The sequence below is a fragment of the Lepidochelys olivacea genome, assembly GCF_965140295.1.
Source record: "Lepidochelys olivacea isolate rLepOli2 genome assembly, chromosome: 4".
NCBI lineage: Eukaryota > Metazoa > Chordata > Testudines > Cheloniidae > Lepidochelys > Lepidochelys olivacea.
Genome location: NC_140414.1, coordinates 119,190,279 through 119,205,731, shown reverse-complemented (window position 1 = coordinate 119,205,731; position 15,453 = coordinate 119,190,279). Strand labels below are relative to the sequence as shown.

At 41.1% G+C, this 15,453-nt stretch overlaps 1 protein-coding gene across 1 annotated transcript in view; it reads right to left on the bottom strand.

Annotated features, from left to right (window-relative positions):
• The window catches only part of FBXL5 (F-box and leucine rich repeat protein 5), a 54,805-nt gene that overhangs the window by 34,982 nt on the left and 4,370 nt on the right, over positions 1-15,453 (bottom strand). The window contains exons 2-4 of the mRNA XM_084625975.1: positions 7,324-7,539; positions 3,384-3,479; positions 1,673-1,838 (exon numbers count right to left, since the gene is read on the bottom strand). Coding sequence (XP_084482101.1) covers positions 1,673-1,838; positions 3,384-3,479; positions 7,324-7,539 — 478 coding nt within the window. The remainder of the gene's footprint in view (positions 1-1,672; positions 1,839-3,383; positions 3,480-7,323; positions 7,540-15,453) is intronic.

The window sequence follows — 15,453 nt, the reverse complement described above, 5'->3', positions numbered from 1 at the left end:
AGCCTCCCATAATGACTGCACAATAAGGGAGATCACCTTGCAGGGTTCCACATTTAGTATCTTGGTCCCTTTAGGAATACCAATTTATTTGTATGCCAGGAGCTGAACTTCAAACCTGAAGTGCATACAAGACTTCAGACAAATGGTATCCCAGAAAACTGACAAAATGAAAATGAAGCCATGAGGTTTTATATGACTGTTCGGAGAGGGGCAAAGTCTCTTTTCCTGTGTCAAGAAGCCTCCGAAGTAAGTGCCGGATAAGACAAGGAATTTGTCCAACAAAATGTCCTGCTTGCCATTTCTCTGGCAGGAAAGGAAAATGCAATCATGCACAGGTTCACTTGATTGCCTAATTTAAGGTGTTCGTTATTCAGCAAAATCTTCCTCAGATGAAATATTTATATTTTGCTTTCTCTCAAAAGTAGCAGCAGTGCACAAGAAATAGACATCAGCGATGGATACTTTCTCCATTTTTTAAAATGGTTGGAATTTATATGTTTCCTTCAAAAAAATCACATATGCTTCCCCCACAAATCCACTCTGATACCAAAGCAAACTAAACTCAAGACAGAAAAGTTGTAGAAGTCTTACTATCCCCAAATTCCCACTCAGAGATGGCAGGAGCTAATTCCAGCAGGCTATGTGTCTGCCATATTGGATTGGTCAGAGACCAAGATGTATTTTGCATTCTGACCCACTATCTTATTTTCTGTCAGCTTGGCCTATAAAAGTAGAAATTGATCAGTTTAGTGGTTCAAAGGAAGTCTCAAATCTTGTCACTGTTTGGATTACAGTCTTCAATTCAAGTTTGTTAGATTTTCATGAACAGATTCAAGTTGGAACAGTACCTTCTTTACCCTTAGTAGTCAGTTTCATGAGTATGTGCTGTATTTACTATCCCATTACAATATTCCTGATGTTGTGGAACAACAAAAGCCTCCTACCAAGCTGACTAGGCCACCTTCTCAGCTATGAGTATTTTTTACATTGAAAATTGTATTGATGCTCTAACATTCAAATTAAATGGGCAACAGGCCCTTATCAAGTGAACCATCCTATACTAAGTTTCATAAAGAAAAAGCAAGGTGGTGTTTCAGAATTGTCCGAATTTCATTCTAAAAGTGACAAAGTTTCACTTTGTTCGGTCATTCATCTTGCAGAAACGTTTTTCCGACCCTCTCCTTCCCTGCTTATCCTCCCATTTTGGCTCCTTGGACAAGGAAGGCCAAGGGGGAGTTCTATTACCTGGGATACTGTCAGCTGACTTAACTTCTGCTCTGTTGAGGATATACACTGAGAAACCTCCAGACCCCTGCCCTCAACCAGGCAGTGAAAGCAGGGTCTGGAAAAAGAAAATACAATCTGAAATTGAAGCGTGAAAATAAAAGTTAAACACCAGACTGTGCATGTTTGCTATAATTTGGACAAAGCATCGCCAGGGGAAGAACGAGATATGCTTGAGTACACACCCACATTGAAACTTCTAAAAATCTACAACAGCAATATTCTTCCCAAAATATCACTGCAATTTTGAAGAAAGACACCGTTTTCTAACAACTACGCATGTAAAAGCACTCAGCAAATGTACAGTGACAACTCTTCACTGGAGTGATTTTAGTGGATTATACTTGCAAATTTAAAATTGCATTCAGTTTAATTAAAAATGGTTCACCTTGATCTGTTTTCTCATCCACAGAGCTCTTCAGCTGATTCCAAAGGCTAAGACCTCTAACAAGTTCTGCAGCTTCCTTCTGTGAGCAGTGTTGATCAATAACTTTCTTTTTAATGTCCTTCAATTCTTCATAAGTAAAATATTCCATCAACATGGGCTGAAAAACCTAAACCAATAAATGCCAGTTATCCACAACCAAACAAAAACCACACTGCTGCCACAATGTATTCAAAATGATACATATAAAACTTTTCTTATTTAAGGTTTACAACAGGAATTACAAAAGGAGCAACATGATGCACAGTAATGAATGCCAGGTGAGGAATCTGAAATTCCCAAATTCTAATCCCAAATCTGCAAACAGCTGATTGCATGACCTTGGGCAAGTAAAATTGTGGGCTTGTCTAAATTTAAAATGCTACAGTGGTGCCATTGTAGTACTTCAGTGTAGACAACTACCTACTTCCACAGGAGGGGTTCTCCCATCAGTGTAGGTAATCCTTCTCCCCAAGAGGCAGCAGCTAGGTCGATGGAAGAATTCTTCTGTGGATCTTGTGCTGTCTACATGGGGACTTAGGCCAGTTTAACTACGTTGCTCAAGGGTGTGAATTTTTCACACTCGTGAGTGACATATCTGGGTTGGCCTATATTTCTAGTGTACACCTGTCTTGTTTCTTCAGTTTCCCCATATATTAAATGGAGCTAAGAGTATGTGTTTAACTCAGAAGATATTATTAAGATCCTCATGTAGAAGACACTAAAGTATTATTATTAATAATACATGAGAGGTCTACTCTCTTGAGCAGATTTGGGAGGTTTAGTCTCTCCAGAGGATGTTTCCCAATTTTTGGATACACATAAAACAGAATCAGACTGGCAATACCAGTCTGTATATGTCAAATATATACGGCAGCTTGAGAGAAGCTGCTTAATTCATGGGCCACTGGTTTACTGCATCAAACATTTTTTGGTTTTGCTTTTAACATTGTAGATCTTTGGCCTGTTTTACTGGATCTTCTTTTAGAGAAGCTATTTTAAAATAATTGGACATTATGTTTAAAATTAAAGAAAAATACACACTGTACGAAATAATATTCTCATTACACTTAAGGTATTCCTTAAGAAAAAATAGTTATATTTTTTAACACACAAAGAATGCATTCCTAAGATACCAGTCATAGTATGAATACCTAGCAAAACTGTCAAATTGAAATGGTCCATATACATTACTCACTATTCCCATAATTTTATACAGAAAGTTTAAATTATAGAAACTGTTCAAATATCTTTAAAATTCCATGTTCCATTTACTAGTGAGGCTAAGAGGCAACCTATATATCAAATCAGCCATAAAATAAAAAGTAAGCATGCCTTGAACTTCCATAGTAGATGCCATGTATTCTTCATTTCTAATCCAAAATTAGGGTGAAATCCTGTACAATTTACTCAGTGTAAATACTTCTTATCAGAAAGACTCGTCATGCCAAAACCACTTGACTTCCACTATACATGGAATTTTAAATTATTTAATAAATATTAGAGACAAAATGGGTGAAGTAATATCCTTTATTCAACCAACTTCAACTGGTAAAAGGGACAAGCTTTCAAGCTTACACAGACCTCTTCTTCAGTTCTCAGGACCTGAAGACCAGCAGTTCCAAACATTCAGATAAGAAAACTGGTTTAGCTTTAAGAGATGAGTTCTACCTACCTCCTCCTCCTCTTTCATGTGAGGAAGGAAATCCCTGGTGAAGGCTTCCAACCTCTCTTTCAGCTGTTTAGCATAGTTTAGCTGTTCATATTCATTCTGAAAAGAAAAAGTATGATTTAACCAAAAAAGCTCTCCATAGGGTTTAAGAACTGAAACGTAGATCCATATCTCCCATAGCTCTCAAGATACAACCACTTCTGGAAAGGCAGAGTTAATTTTTAGAACATACTAAAAATGGTTAAACTTTTAGTATAGAGATCATTTGCGTATTTCTTACTCTCGTAGATGTCTTCTGCACTAGAAAAATTGTAATTTATTTCTGCTGTTGCAATCTAAAACGCATTATGTCATTAATCAGAAATAGCAGAACCTTGCTAACCCAAGGTCTACGAATCCTGAAGAACAGATAACATAAAATTTTCAGAGACGCTATATGTTCGTATTAACAATTTCATTATTTAAAAAACATAGTACACTGTGCAATGAAGTACCACAACTAAAACAAAACTACATTAGTCAACATAATAAAAGTACATTCTGTGATGAAGCATCCTTGATATTTTTAACCTTGTTTGTTCACTTCTTTGCTATTTCACATCAATAATTCATAAGAAGTCAATAATCCATCGTTAGTCAAATTAACAAATACTGTATTATTGTAATTCTAATCTACTTTGTCATCACATGAATTATCTGACTTCTACTCTGAAGTAATTGCAAGGTTTACATGAAAGTATTAAGATTGTTGTAGATTAAAGCCTACCAATCAGCCACAACAAAAAAGTTTAAAGTAATAAATTTAATCTAAAAATTTACATGTTCTATGGGAAATTCTGCATAAGTTATATACTAGCTTAGCTTTGTATTTTAAATTATATAAACTCTACATGAATTAACCAAATATCCCAGTTAAATCATAACTTGCAGTTTATAACTAACTAAATGTGCCATATAGAAACTTACTTTGAAACAGTCAGTTTTTAAAATACATACTTTACTTTAAACATTGTGGCTTATTTGCTAACAGACCTTTCTCATCTATGAATGTTACCCTTTCTGTATTCCGGTAATAAGAATCTGGCCCTGGAGTCTGTCCAGATTGTGACAGAAGGAAATTCTTTGCAGTGCATTTCGCAATAGTACGGGAAGGAGGCAGTAACCCAATCTTGCATCATCAAAAAATTTTTATTTATTTTTTATTTATTTTTTTACCAGTTCGGTGTTTTTTTCCCTCTGTTGGAAATGAAAAGTAAACAATGCAAGGCTAATATTCTTGTTCTGTTGAGCTACAATACCCAATAAGTGGACTGAGAAATTTTCAGTAGTGTATGATAGCCAATATCAGTAATGTGGTCATGGACTCAAATACAAAAAAACTAACACAGGAGAGAAAACATGCTGAAATCTTAATTTTTACATTTTTCTTAAAACTGATTTCTACAAATAAATGCATCTATTCAAAGTTAACATAACAATACTTCAGAGAAAAACATAAGTGCAGTCCAACCTGTTTAATTCAAACCAGATCAAATAGCTCTAGGAAAGTATTTACCAAAATTGTCCCAAAAAATCCCGTTTCTCCTTTTAGGTTAGTTTTCTACATGAGAAGCTAGTAAAAATTGATGACAATATCTGAGAAGCAAGAAGATGAAGATGGGGGTTGGTTGTTAAATGGTTATTTCCTTACTTTGTCATGTCAATTTCAGTAAATTGTTTCGGAAATGTCAGGCTAGATTCATAGCTCTCAGATTCAGTGGTTAGGACACTCGCCTGGGATGTGGGATATGCAAGTTTAAATCCCCATTCTGAAGCAGAGAGATTTGAAGCCAGATTTACAACATCCCAGGTTAATTCCCTAGCCACTAGACTATGGGTAGGTCCTTCTCAGTCTCCCCTGTAGAAGCCACTCCACTCTGTATAAACAAACATTCACTGGAGCAGGGACTGGAACCTGGGTGTCCCCTGTCCTAGGTGAGTGCCCTAACCACCAGGTTACACAGCCATTTTCTTGCTCTCTCTGGACCAGTTCATGATTAATTATTGATTTGAAGTGGAACTGTTTTCACAAGAGAATGAGCTAATAGCCTGGTGGGTATAGAACTCACTTGGGATGTGAAAGACCTGGGTTCATGTCCTTGTTTCAGAGCAGGGTTTCAAATGTAGGTCTCCCACATCCCATGTGAATGACCTAAACACCAGGATACTGGGTATAGTGGGGATATTCCCACTTCTGTTTTTTTGTTTTGTTTTTTGGTAAATCCAGCCATTCATTACATATGTTTTTATTGAAAAATAGTTAAAACTGCCCAAAATTTAAACAAAATGTTTCATTTGGGATCAAAGGGGCTTTTTGTTTTGTTTTTACATAAATTGAAGTTTTCCAACTTTTTGATTAATTGAAAACTCAGAAAAAAAGAAGAATTTTGGGTTCATCTGAAAAAAAATTTCCTTCGATTTTTGAGACCTGCCACTGATCCCCCTCCTACCCCCCCCAAAAAAAACAAATGTTTTTTTCCCAGCTCTAGTCAGTAGTACAAAACATGTAGGTTACGTATGTCTGACAACAACTTCCTATATGGGCAAAACTCAGAAGTAAGAGATGAAACTTTGTTTAATCTGAGCTTGGTTTAACAGCATCAAACAACTAGGGTCACTTAGGACAGGCTGCACTGAGTTTCCACTGTCAGCCCAATTCTACCCTTCCCCACCCCAACTTCACAGTGACATGTACTGTCCTCCACTGGCAGGTTACACCAGGGGCCAAAGTAAACTATTTCTACACAATGCGAGGTGAATTGGACAAGGAGTTCCCAAAGTATGACAACCTTAGAAATACTGTTCAGAGTTCTAAAAGTCTACCTTTTTGACACACTGTAGCAACAAAAACACAAAAGTAGAGAAAAATGTAGTCTACTTGACTCCTTTTACTGAGACCGAGTATCCAGACTGACATTTAGTGACTATGATCAACAGCGATAAGTTAACATTTTTAACATAACTACAGAGCATCTGCTTTGGCAAGTTTAATATAGGATGTCAAATGATGGAATGGAGACCCAAGTTTTCATTCCAAAAAGTGAGTTGAAGGAAAAGAAGAATGGGAAGTGCGCAGCAGGGGAAATTCCACATTTGGAATGAAAAAAAAATTTATCAAAAGGTTGATTTGAAAACAAACCAAAAAGATGGCATTTACAGCTACTCAGCATTTGAATGTTAGTAGCAGTCCCGTGCAAAATGGATTAGAGGGCCAAGTACAGGAGAAGTAAAAGATCATAACAAATGTAATTACCTACATACAAGAGATGTGTATATATGTTTAGAAAACAAAGAATTAGAGTACTCAGGCTTTTGGGGCATGATATGAAAAGATTTATGGTGTCAGTAAGCAGAAACTGAAGTGTATATTTAATCAAGTAACATAGCTGTTAAATTAATCTCATTTTAAATTTTCAAGTTTGAATTTTGTGATTTCAAAGAAAGGCTCCAAAATTTCTCCTAGATAATACTTACTAGTAATCTTCTAGGCTTTCCTCTGTGTTCATAACTATTCTCTTTACAACAAAAATATCATGCCAGTAGCGTTTTGCTTTGTAGCATTTTAATCTTTTATCTGTCTAATATATAGATATCTTCCTTTATATTTAATTCTAACAATCTTTATAATTTATGTTCAAGTTATATATATAAAATCAGAGAGAGAAAAAGATTCATTTAACAGCTATACTAAATGATGAAACTTGCACTGCAGTTTCTGCTTACTGAGACCATAAAGTTGTAGTAACATGCTAAGAAAGCCTGAGTATAATCTAATTCTTTGTTTTCTAAAGTTTCTCATCAAATAAATGAAGTAGCAGACTAATGACTACTCTTAGCAAGTTTCCCTTATTACACAATCAAAAGTTAAAGAAGTACTTCTTTTAGCCTATTTTTGGAAGCTTACCTTCACATTCTTCAGCCCTTTCTCAAAGAGACTAAGCATCTCGGAGAGTTTGTTGTCCGAGTGAACGTTATACACAGTCCGACTGCGCTGCTGAAGTAAGCCAATGATGTATTCATTTTCGATCTGCTCGTGCATTTTAAATTCCTTGAACGTGGCATACAGTGATTGCAGAAGAGCCCGAAAATCATTGTTGTTGGCGAAGTTGGTCTTGGAAAGCTAGAAGAAAGAGAGGCTAATTTTCCCTCTGGATTTTTTTTTTTTTTTTAATCCTTGCAAGTCAAGTTAGCATCTAAAGTAGTATATGCAACTCCCACTTCTCATATGTAGGGCCCTACCAAATTCATGGCCATGAAAAATGCATCTCCGACTGTGAAATCTGGTCTCCCCCGTGAAATCTGGTCTTTTGTGTGCTTTTGCCCTATACTATACAGATTTCGGGGGCAGGGGGGAAATCAGTGTTTCTCAAATTGGGGGTCCTGACCCAAAAGGGAGTTGCAGGGGGATTGCAATGTTATTTGGGGAGGGGGGGCATAGTATTGCCACCCTCATTTCTGCACTACCTTCAGAGCTAGGCAACCGGAAAACAGTGACTGTTGGTCAGCACCCAGCTCTGAAGGCAACGCCCTGCCAGTAGCAGCATAGAAGTAAGGGTGGGGTAATACCATACCATTCCACCCTTACTTCTGTGCTGCTGCCTTCAGAGCTGGGCAGCCGGAGAGTGGCAGCTGCTGACTGAGGGCCCAGGTCTGGAGGCAGCAGAGCAGAAGTAAAGGTAGCACTACTGTATCATGCCATCCTTACTTCTGCACTGCTGCTGGCAGCAGCTCTGCCTTCAGGGCTGGAAGCCCAGCCAGCAGCTGCTGCTCTCCAGCTGCCCAGCTCTGAAGGCAGCACCGCCGCCAGCAGCAGTGCAGAAGTAAGAGTAGCAGTATTGCAACACCCTCCCCTGTCAAAATAATCTTGTGACCCGACCCCCCCCCACACACACACCATCTTTTTGGGTCAGGAGCCAACCCGTGAATTTGGTAGGGCTCTACTCATATGCACTGTTTGTTCCTCATCCCAGCTTTAAATTCAGCGGGTAAATAACCCATTACATAATATGATACTGATAGACCAAAACCAGGAGTGGCCAACCTGAGCCTGAGAAGGAGCCAGAATTTACCAATGTACATTACCAAAGAGTCACAGTTATAAGTCAGTAGCCCCCCTGCCCCCACATCAGCTCTTCCCTGCCCACTCCCAGATCCTCCCACTGGCTGCCAGCCCTGCCAACCAGCGCCTTCCCCTCCCTCCCGATCAGCTATTTCATGGCGTGCAGCAGGCTCGGGGGTGGGGGAGCCAAGGAATGGCGGCTCAGGGGAGGGTGCAGGAAGGGGTGGAGTGGGGGCAGAGCCTGTGGCAGAGCCAGGAGTTGAGCAGTGAGCACCCCCTGGCACCTTGGAAAATTGGCGCCTGTAGCTCCAACCCCGGAGTCACTGCCTATACAAGGAGCCACATATTAAACTTCTGAATAGCTGCATGTGGCTCCGGAGCCACAGGTTGGCCACCCCTGACCTAAACTAAAGAAGCTGAACCATATAATGGAGCAAATAATTAAACAATCAATTTGCAAACACCTAGAAGATAATAAGGTGATAAATGAAAAGGAGTACTTGTGGCACCTTAGAGACTAACCACTTTATTTGAGCATAAGCTTTCGTGAGCCACAGCTCACTTCATCGGATGCATACTGTGGAAAGTGTAGAAGATCTTATTATATACACACAAAGCATGAAAAAATACCTCCCCCCACCCCACTCTCCTGCTGGTAATAGCTTATCTAAAGTGATCACTCTCCTTACAATGTGTATGATAATCAAGATGGGCCATTTCCAGCACAAATCCAGGGTTTAACAAGAACGTCGGGGGGGGGGAGGTAGGAAAAAACAAGGGGAAATAGGTTACCTTGCAAAATGACTTAGCCACTCCCAGTCTATATTCAAGCCTAAATTAATTGTATCCAATTTGCAAATGAATTCCAATTCAACAGTCTCTCGCTGGAGTCTGGATTTGAAGTTTTTTTGTTGTAATATCACAACTTTCATGTCTGTAATCGCGTGACCAGAGAGACTGAAGTGTTCTCTGACTGATTTATGAATGTTATAATTCTTGACATCTGATTTGTGTCCATTTATTCCTTTACGTAGAGACTGTCCAGTTTGACCAATGTAAATGGCAGAGGGGCATTGCTGGCACATGATGGCATATATCACATTGGTGGATGAACAGGTGAACGAGCCTCTGATAGTGTGGCTGATGTTATTAGGCCCTGTGATGGTGTCCCCTGAATAGATATTTGGGCACAGTTGGCAACGGGATTGTTGCAAGGATAAGTTCCTGGGTTAGTGGTTCTGCTGTGTGGTATGTGGTTGCTGGTGAGTATTTGCTTCAGGTTGGGGGGCTGTCTGTAGGCAAGGACTGGCCTGTCTCCCAAGACAGCCGGGGGGGTTCTACTTTCCCCGCTGTAGCCCTGGGGCCACCTGCACCCCAAAGCCCCGATCCCCGGCTCCACTCCAGGGCCCGCACCCCCAGCCGGAGTCCTCACCCCCCCACATTCCAACCCTCTGCCCCAGCCCTGAGTCCCCTACCACACTCCAAACCCCTCGGCCCCACCCCCCCACTTGAATTTTATTATGTGCACCAATATGGAGGTGATGTATGACACATGATCTCCATATTGATGCACAAAACAAAATTTATTCCGCACGTGCGAGGGAAAAATTAGAGGGAACACTGCACATTCATGTGAGTCCATCTACCTGGACTGGGAGGATTGCTCCTAGCTGCAGTATAGACATATCCCAGTTGTCCAGTTCAAAAACTGACAGTAGACAGGATAGGAGACAAAAACCCTAGAAACCTTTGGATTTCTCCAAACCAGTCATCAGAAAGACATCTAGTTCATTTAGATGTCAACGTCAATCTCAGGATAAGGTTGGGAGAAGATGGGCATAATCCAAAGACTATCTAAATACAACAGACAAAAAGGCAAGACCAAACAAAGACCCTTAGCACACAAACTTTTGTAAGAAAACTGCTACGTTTCTCTTTACAATATAGTCACCACACCTTTTTTTGGAACTTGGAAGGAGGATGACTCAATGCAAAACAATGCCGGTAAGATCAATAATTAAAATGCATGTAGCACTCTATATATCAAGACTCTGGACAATTAGGAAGATAATCCTAGTAGCATCCCAGCGTAAAGAATTATTATCCCTGTTTTACAGAGGGGAAGGTGTGAGATCAAGTACAAGGCTACACAGCAAGTCAGTGGCAGAGGCCAGGATTAGAATTTAGCAGTTCCTGTCTCTCCTTCTTGAGCTCTCTCTAATAACCACACTTCTCCTAGATAAAGGAGTAGAGCACTCCAAGCTGAAAAAGCACTGAACTCATTTTAAAATTTTCCCTTATCTCATCCTCTAGCACCACCTGAATTTATTAAGTGGATTCTTAAATAATGAGGATTTTCCTTACACTTTCAACATTTCATTCATCTTGGATGACGAAGACAGACTAGTCAATTTCATACTCCGGGTGTCATGTGTTAGTAAAAGGTAGTAGTGATGGCATAAGCTCACCAGAGAGGAAGGATGGCCCTGTGGTTGAGGCACTGGACTAGAACGGTAGCTGAGGAAATCTAGGTTCAATTTCTGACTCTGCCACAGAATTCCTTTGAGCAAGTCATTTACTATTTCTGTGCCTCAGTTCCCTCATCTGTAAAACAGGAAGAGCAGCACTTCCCTACCCTACAAGGATGTTGATAAGGATAAATACCATGTACACATCTAAGATTTGAGAGGCATTCAGATACAGTGATGGAGGCCAGATAAGTACACAGGTCGATTCACAATGCTGTAAGGGTGTTAGGTAGTACAGCGGCATAGCTGCAACTTTAACTAGTAGTGCCCATGGTGTAAATACTTCCTGTACTGACAGAAAGATTTCCTTCCAACAATGTAGGTAATCAACGTCCCTGAGCAGTGGTAACCAGAGGTATGTCCACACTTAAACCCCAAGAGCAGCACAGCTGCTATACTGCAGTTGTGCCACTGTAACGCCTCAATGTAGACACTCACTGCAACAACAGGAGAGATTCTACTCCCTGGGGAATTCTGTGCCACTGCATATGCGCAGAATTCATGTCCCACACAGATTCTCTGCCCTCCCACCCCGGCAGAAAATACATTCAGCTGGAGAAGTGCTGTAGTTATGCCTTTCACCGACCAGGGGCTGCTCTGGCACCAGAACAGAGAGCAGCTGCTCCCTGGCAAGAACAGCCCTAACTGCAGATAGGGAAGAGAAGAGGCTGCATTCCTCACAGCGCTCTACCTATGGGGCCATATCAGGAGGCACAGGATATGAGGGGACAGACAGCATGGGGCCCATGAGGCTGCTGGGGGGGGGGGTCACAGACTGGAGTTCAGACAGGCTGGGGGGGGGGGGCAGACTGGAGTGCAGACTGAATGAGCAAGGGTGGAAGGCCACATGGGGACAGGGGTGGGAGTGCAGGGCCAGAGAGCGGGAAGGGGGAGGAGTGCTTAAGTGCAGGGACACATGGGGCCGGGGGCAGGAGAGGCAGCTGAATGGGGTGCAGGGACGTGTCTGACTGAATGAGAGGGCCTACTGGTCGGCCGGGGTCTGCATGGGGGAGGCTCTCTAACAATCCCCCCCCCACTTCTCCCTCCAACCCAACAACCCTCCAAGTTCACACCCAGACTCCCAGCAATTACTTCCCTCTCCTTCAGCTCCTCGGTTAGCCCTGACTCCCCCAAATCTCTGCACTGCTGCTGAGGGGGTGAACGAAACGTGTTTCTGTATTGTAGTTTAAATGAATTATTTCTCAAAGTTCTGTATTAATATGCCTAGTAAGGAATGTGTGTCAAAAATCATTTCCGGAATCTTTTTTGTCGTCTATATTGTTACAAACATACCTGGAGAGGTATTTTGAAATAAATTACCAAATAATTGAAACTGGTGTGATTATATTGTGTTATTCTGACAAAATATGCAGAATTTTAAAATACTGTGCACAGAATTTTTAATTTTTTTGGCACAGAATTCCTCCAGGAATAAGATTCGCCCATTGCTGTAGCTAATCCACCTCCCCAAGAGGTGTTACTAGGTCAACAGAACAATTCGTCCATTGACCTAGCACAGTCTATACCAGGGGTTAGGTGGACATAGCTACGTCTCTGAGGGGGCGTAGATTTTTCATAGCCCAGAGACACATGCTATGCTGATGTAAGTTTTCAGCATAGACCAGCCCTTCTGTCGACCTAGCCACATCTACACTGGAGGTTACATCAGCCTAACCATGGCATTCAAGAGCGTGAATTTTTCACACACCTAAATGACATAACTAGGTCGATCTAAAGTTTAAGCATAAACCAAGCCTACTGTACCCTTGAAAATTACATCTGCACAGCTACATCAGTCGGGGAGTGAAAACAACCCACCCCAATCAACATAATTATGCCAGTATACTCCCAAGTGCTTCTGTCAATGTAGCTAACTTTTGGAGAGGTGACGTTCCCACAACAACAGAAAAACCGCTTCTGTAGGCAGAGGCTGCATCTACACTACAGGGCTATGCAAGCATTGCTTTGCCAGTACAGTCTCCATAACGCAGACATATCCTTAGAGCTATTATTTCCAATCCCAACAGCAGGAAGGGGAGGGGAAGAAGAAAAAGCTTGCTTTTCTATCACCAAATAATATTGTCATGCAATTTATTACAACACTCCCAAAGCCTCAATTGGGTAGGTCATATTATCTAGACACAGGCACATTGCTCTGATCTTAAAAAGAAAAGTTCTTCTTCTAGTTGGTAGTTGACCAGTTCAGGTAAAACAGTAAAAATATGAAGAAAAGAGATGGGCAGATTACTTTATTCTCCCATAAATTTTGTTTTACCCCAGAATAGAATTATATAAAGTGCAGCTGAAGTGTGAAAAGTGACTAAAGATTGCATCATAAGACACTGTTTTCTTGTCTGAATTTTCATATGAAGTAGATTTTTTTTCTCAAAACTTTTTACTTCTGAACTAAGCAGAAGACAGGCAAACTCAGCCTGGAATCTGAAAGTCAAGGCTCTGTTCTTTCCTTCGCACATATCACCACAATTAAAAGTTTTCAATAGACCAAATAATGCCCCTATTGACACCCATGGAGCTCAATACATTTGCTCTTAGTAATTTTTACAGATATAACTGATTGGCCCCGCAACTGAAACTTAGTAAATAACTATACTGCCAATGACTGAGAAAGAATGGATTCCAACTACTCTGACTACGCTTGTTGGCTCAGAAAACTTAACATGATTTAAAAAAACAGTAAAAGCGTATTTTAGCCACCATAGGTAGATACAGCTTTGATACAACCAGCAAGCAGTTATGAATAAACTAGAATTTTGTCTTGGCAGAACTTGATTTTTTTTCTAATTTAGATTATTTTTATCAATTTATATTTAAGGGTTTTTTTTTTTTTCTGTTTTTAACTATATTTATTTTTACAGTTGTGCAGGGTAGAGCTGGGATCAGGGTTAGGGCAGTGCTGACAATGCTGCAGCAGGGGACTCCCTGTACAGCCAAGGGGCCCAAGACACCAGGGCACAAGGTGCAGGGGAGGCTGCAGTTGTTCTGGCCTTGAGTACAGACCCCCCCAATCAGGACTTGAAGGAGGATGACGAGTCCTGGCCAGGGGGAGGCCATACCAATGGTAAACTCTTCCTGCCCAGGGACAGCTCCCACACTCATGGCGAATGAATGAGTGGGGCCATGACAGTGGAACTGCAGCGGGGTGCCTGCAAGGCCACAGAGCTGGTGATACAGGTTCCCTCCAGGGACAAGGTGTGAGGAAGGCTGGGGTCTTGGCAGGCCACAGCTGAATGAGTGAATAGGAGGACAAATCCTCAGCTGCATGGAAGCCACCCTGCTACTGAATGACTCCTGCCGATGGCCAAAACTATTCAGCAGCGAGGTGGTCTCTGCGGCCAGGGATAACAAGGACTCTTCCTTGCACAGTCCTGGCCAGAAGCCTCTGCCCCGCTAGGCCAGAAGAACTGCAGCCTCCCCAGTACCTTGTGCCTGCCCCACAGCAGTGCAGGGAGCCCTCTGCCACTCCACTGTAATGGCGCTGTTTCCTCACTCCTGTGACAGCAAGGCAGAGGGCTCCTTCCACGGCCAACGCCACCCAATCCGTAGGTACGCCCACCGTTATCAACTGTTTGGGGGGGTTGTTTGTGTCAGCTGAAATTGATGTTTACCAACAGCTATACATTAAAATCAAATTCTACCAAGCCTAATTTTAACATACTGTTCTACTATGAGAAGAAGTATCTTAAATCTTAGAAGTCATTAGACTATCAACTAGCCTTTTAACATATTCAATAATTCTCAATGTTCTAATTTTATGAAACACTAGAATGTGTGTGTAATTCAAAGCACTTTACAGGCATTAGTGAATTTATCATCATAACTCCCTTGTGCAGTGGCTAAATACTATTATTTCCATTTTACAGATGAAGAAACTGAGGAACAGAATAAGGACAAGGCTCGAGGTCACACATAAAGGGCCTGATTCTGGGCTCCATGGTGGAATCTTTACAGTAGCTCAACTTCTAGGGGCTGCAAAGCCACTTTAACCAGTTATCAGAAATAACTGGAGCACTAAGACAGCATATTACCTCCCCATCCCCAAGCACATTGGTGCCAGATGAATGGTAAGAGAACCAGCTAATGCACCTAACACTCCCAACTATTCAGATGCAACAAGCCACCATAAATCAAAGCAGCCCATCCTACACTATGCATGCTGTGATATGCAGGACAGGATTTGTTCCAAGTCCATGACAGAACTCTAAATAGAACTCACAATCTCACAGCCTGTAACTCAGTAGATACAAGGCTATCATCTCTTGCACATAAAATTATCAATTGCTCTGCGATTCCATTAAAGGCTTTAGTAAAGTTTAATAAAAAGCCACTACATTTGAACAAATAAAGATTAAGGCAAACAACATTTTTGTTTTAGAAGGGCTGATGATCATGAAGATAATTGCAAAGGTTGGGTGGAGCACAGCAGAGA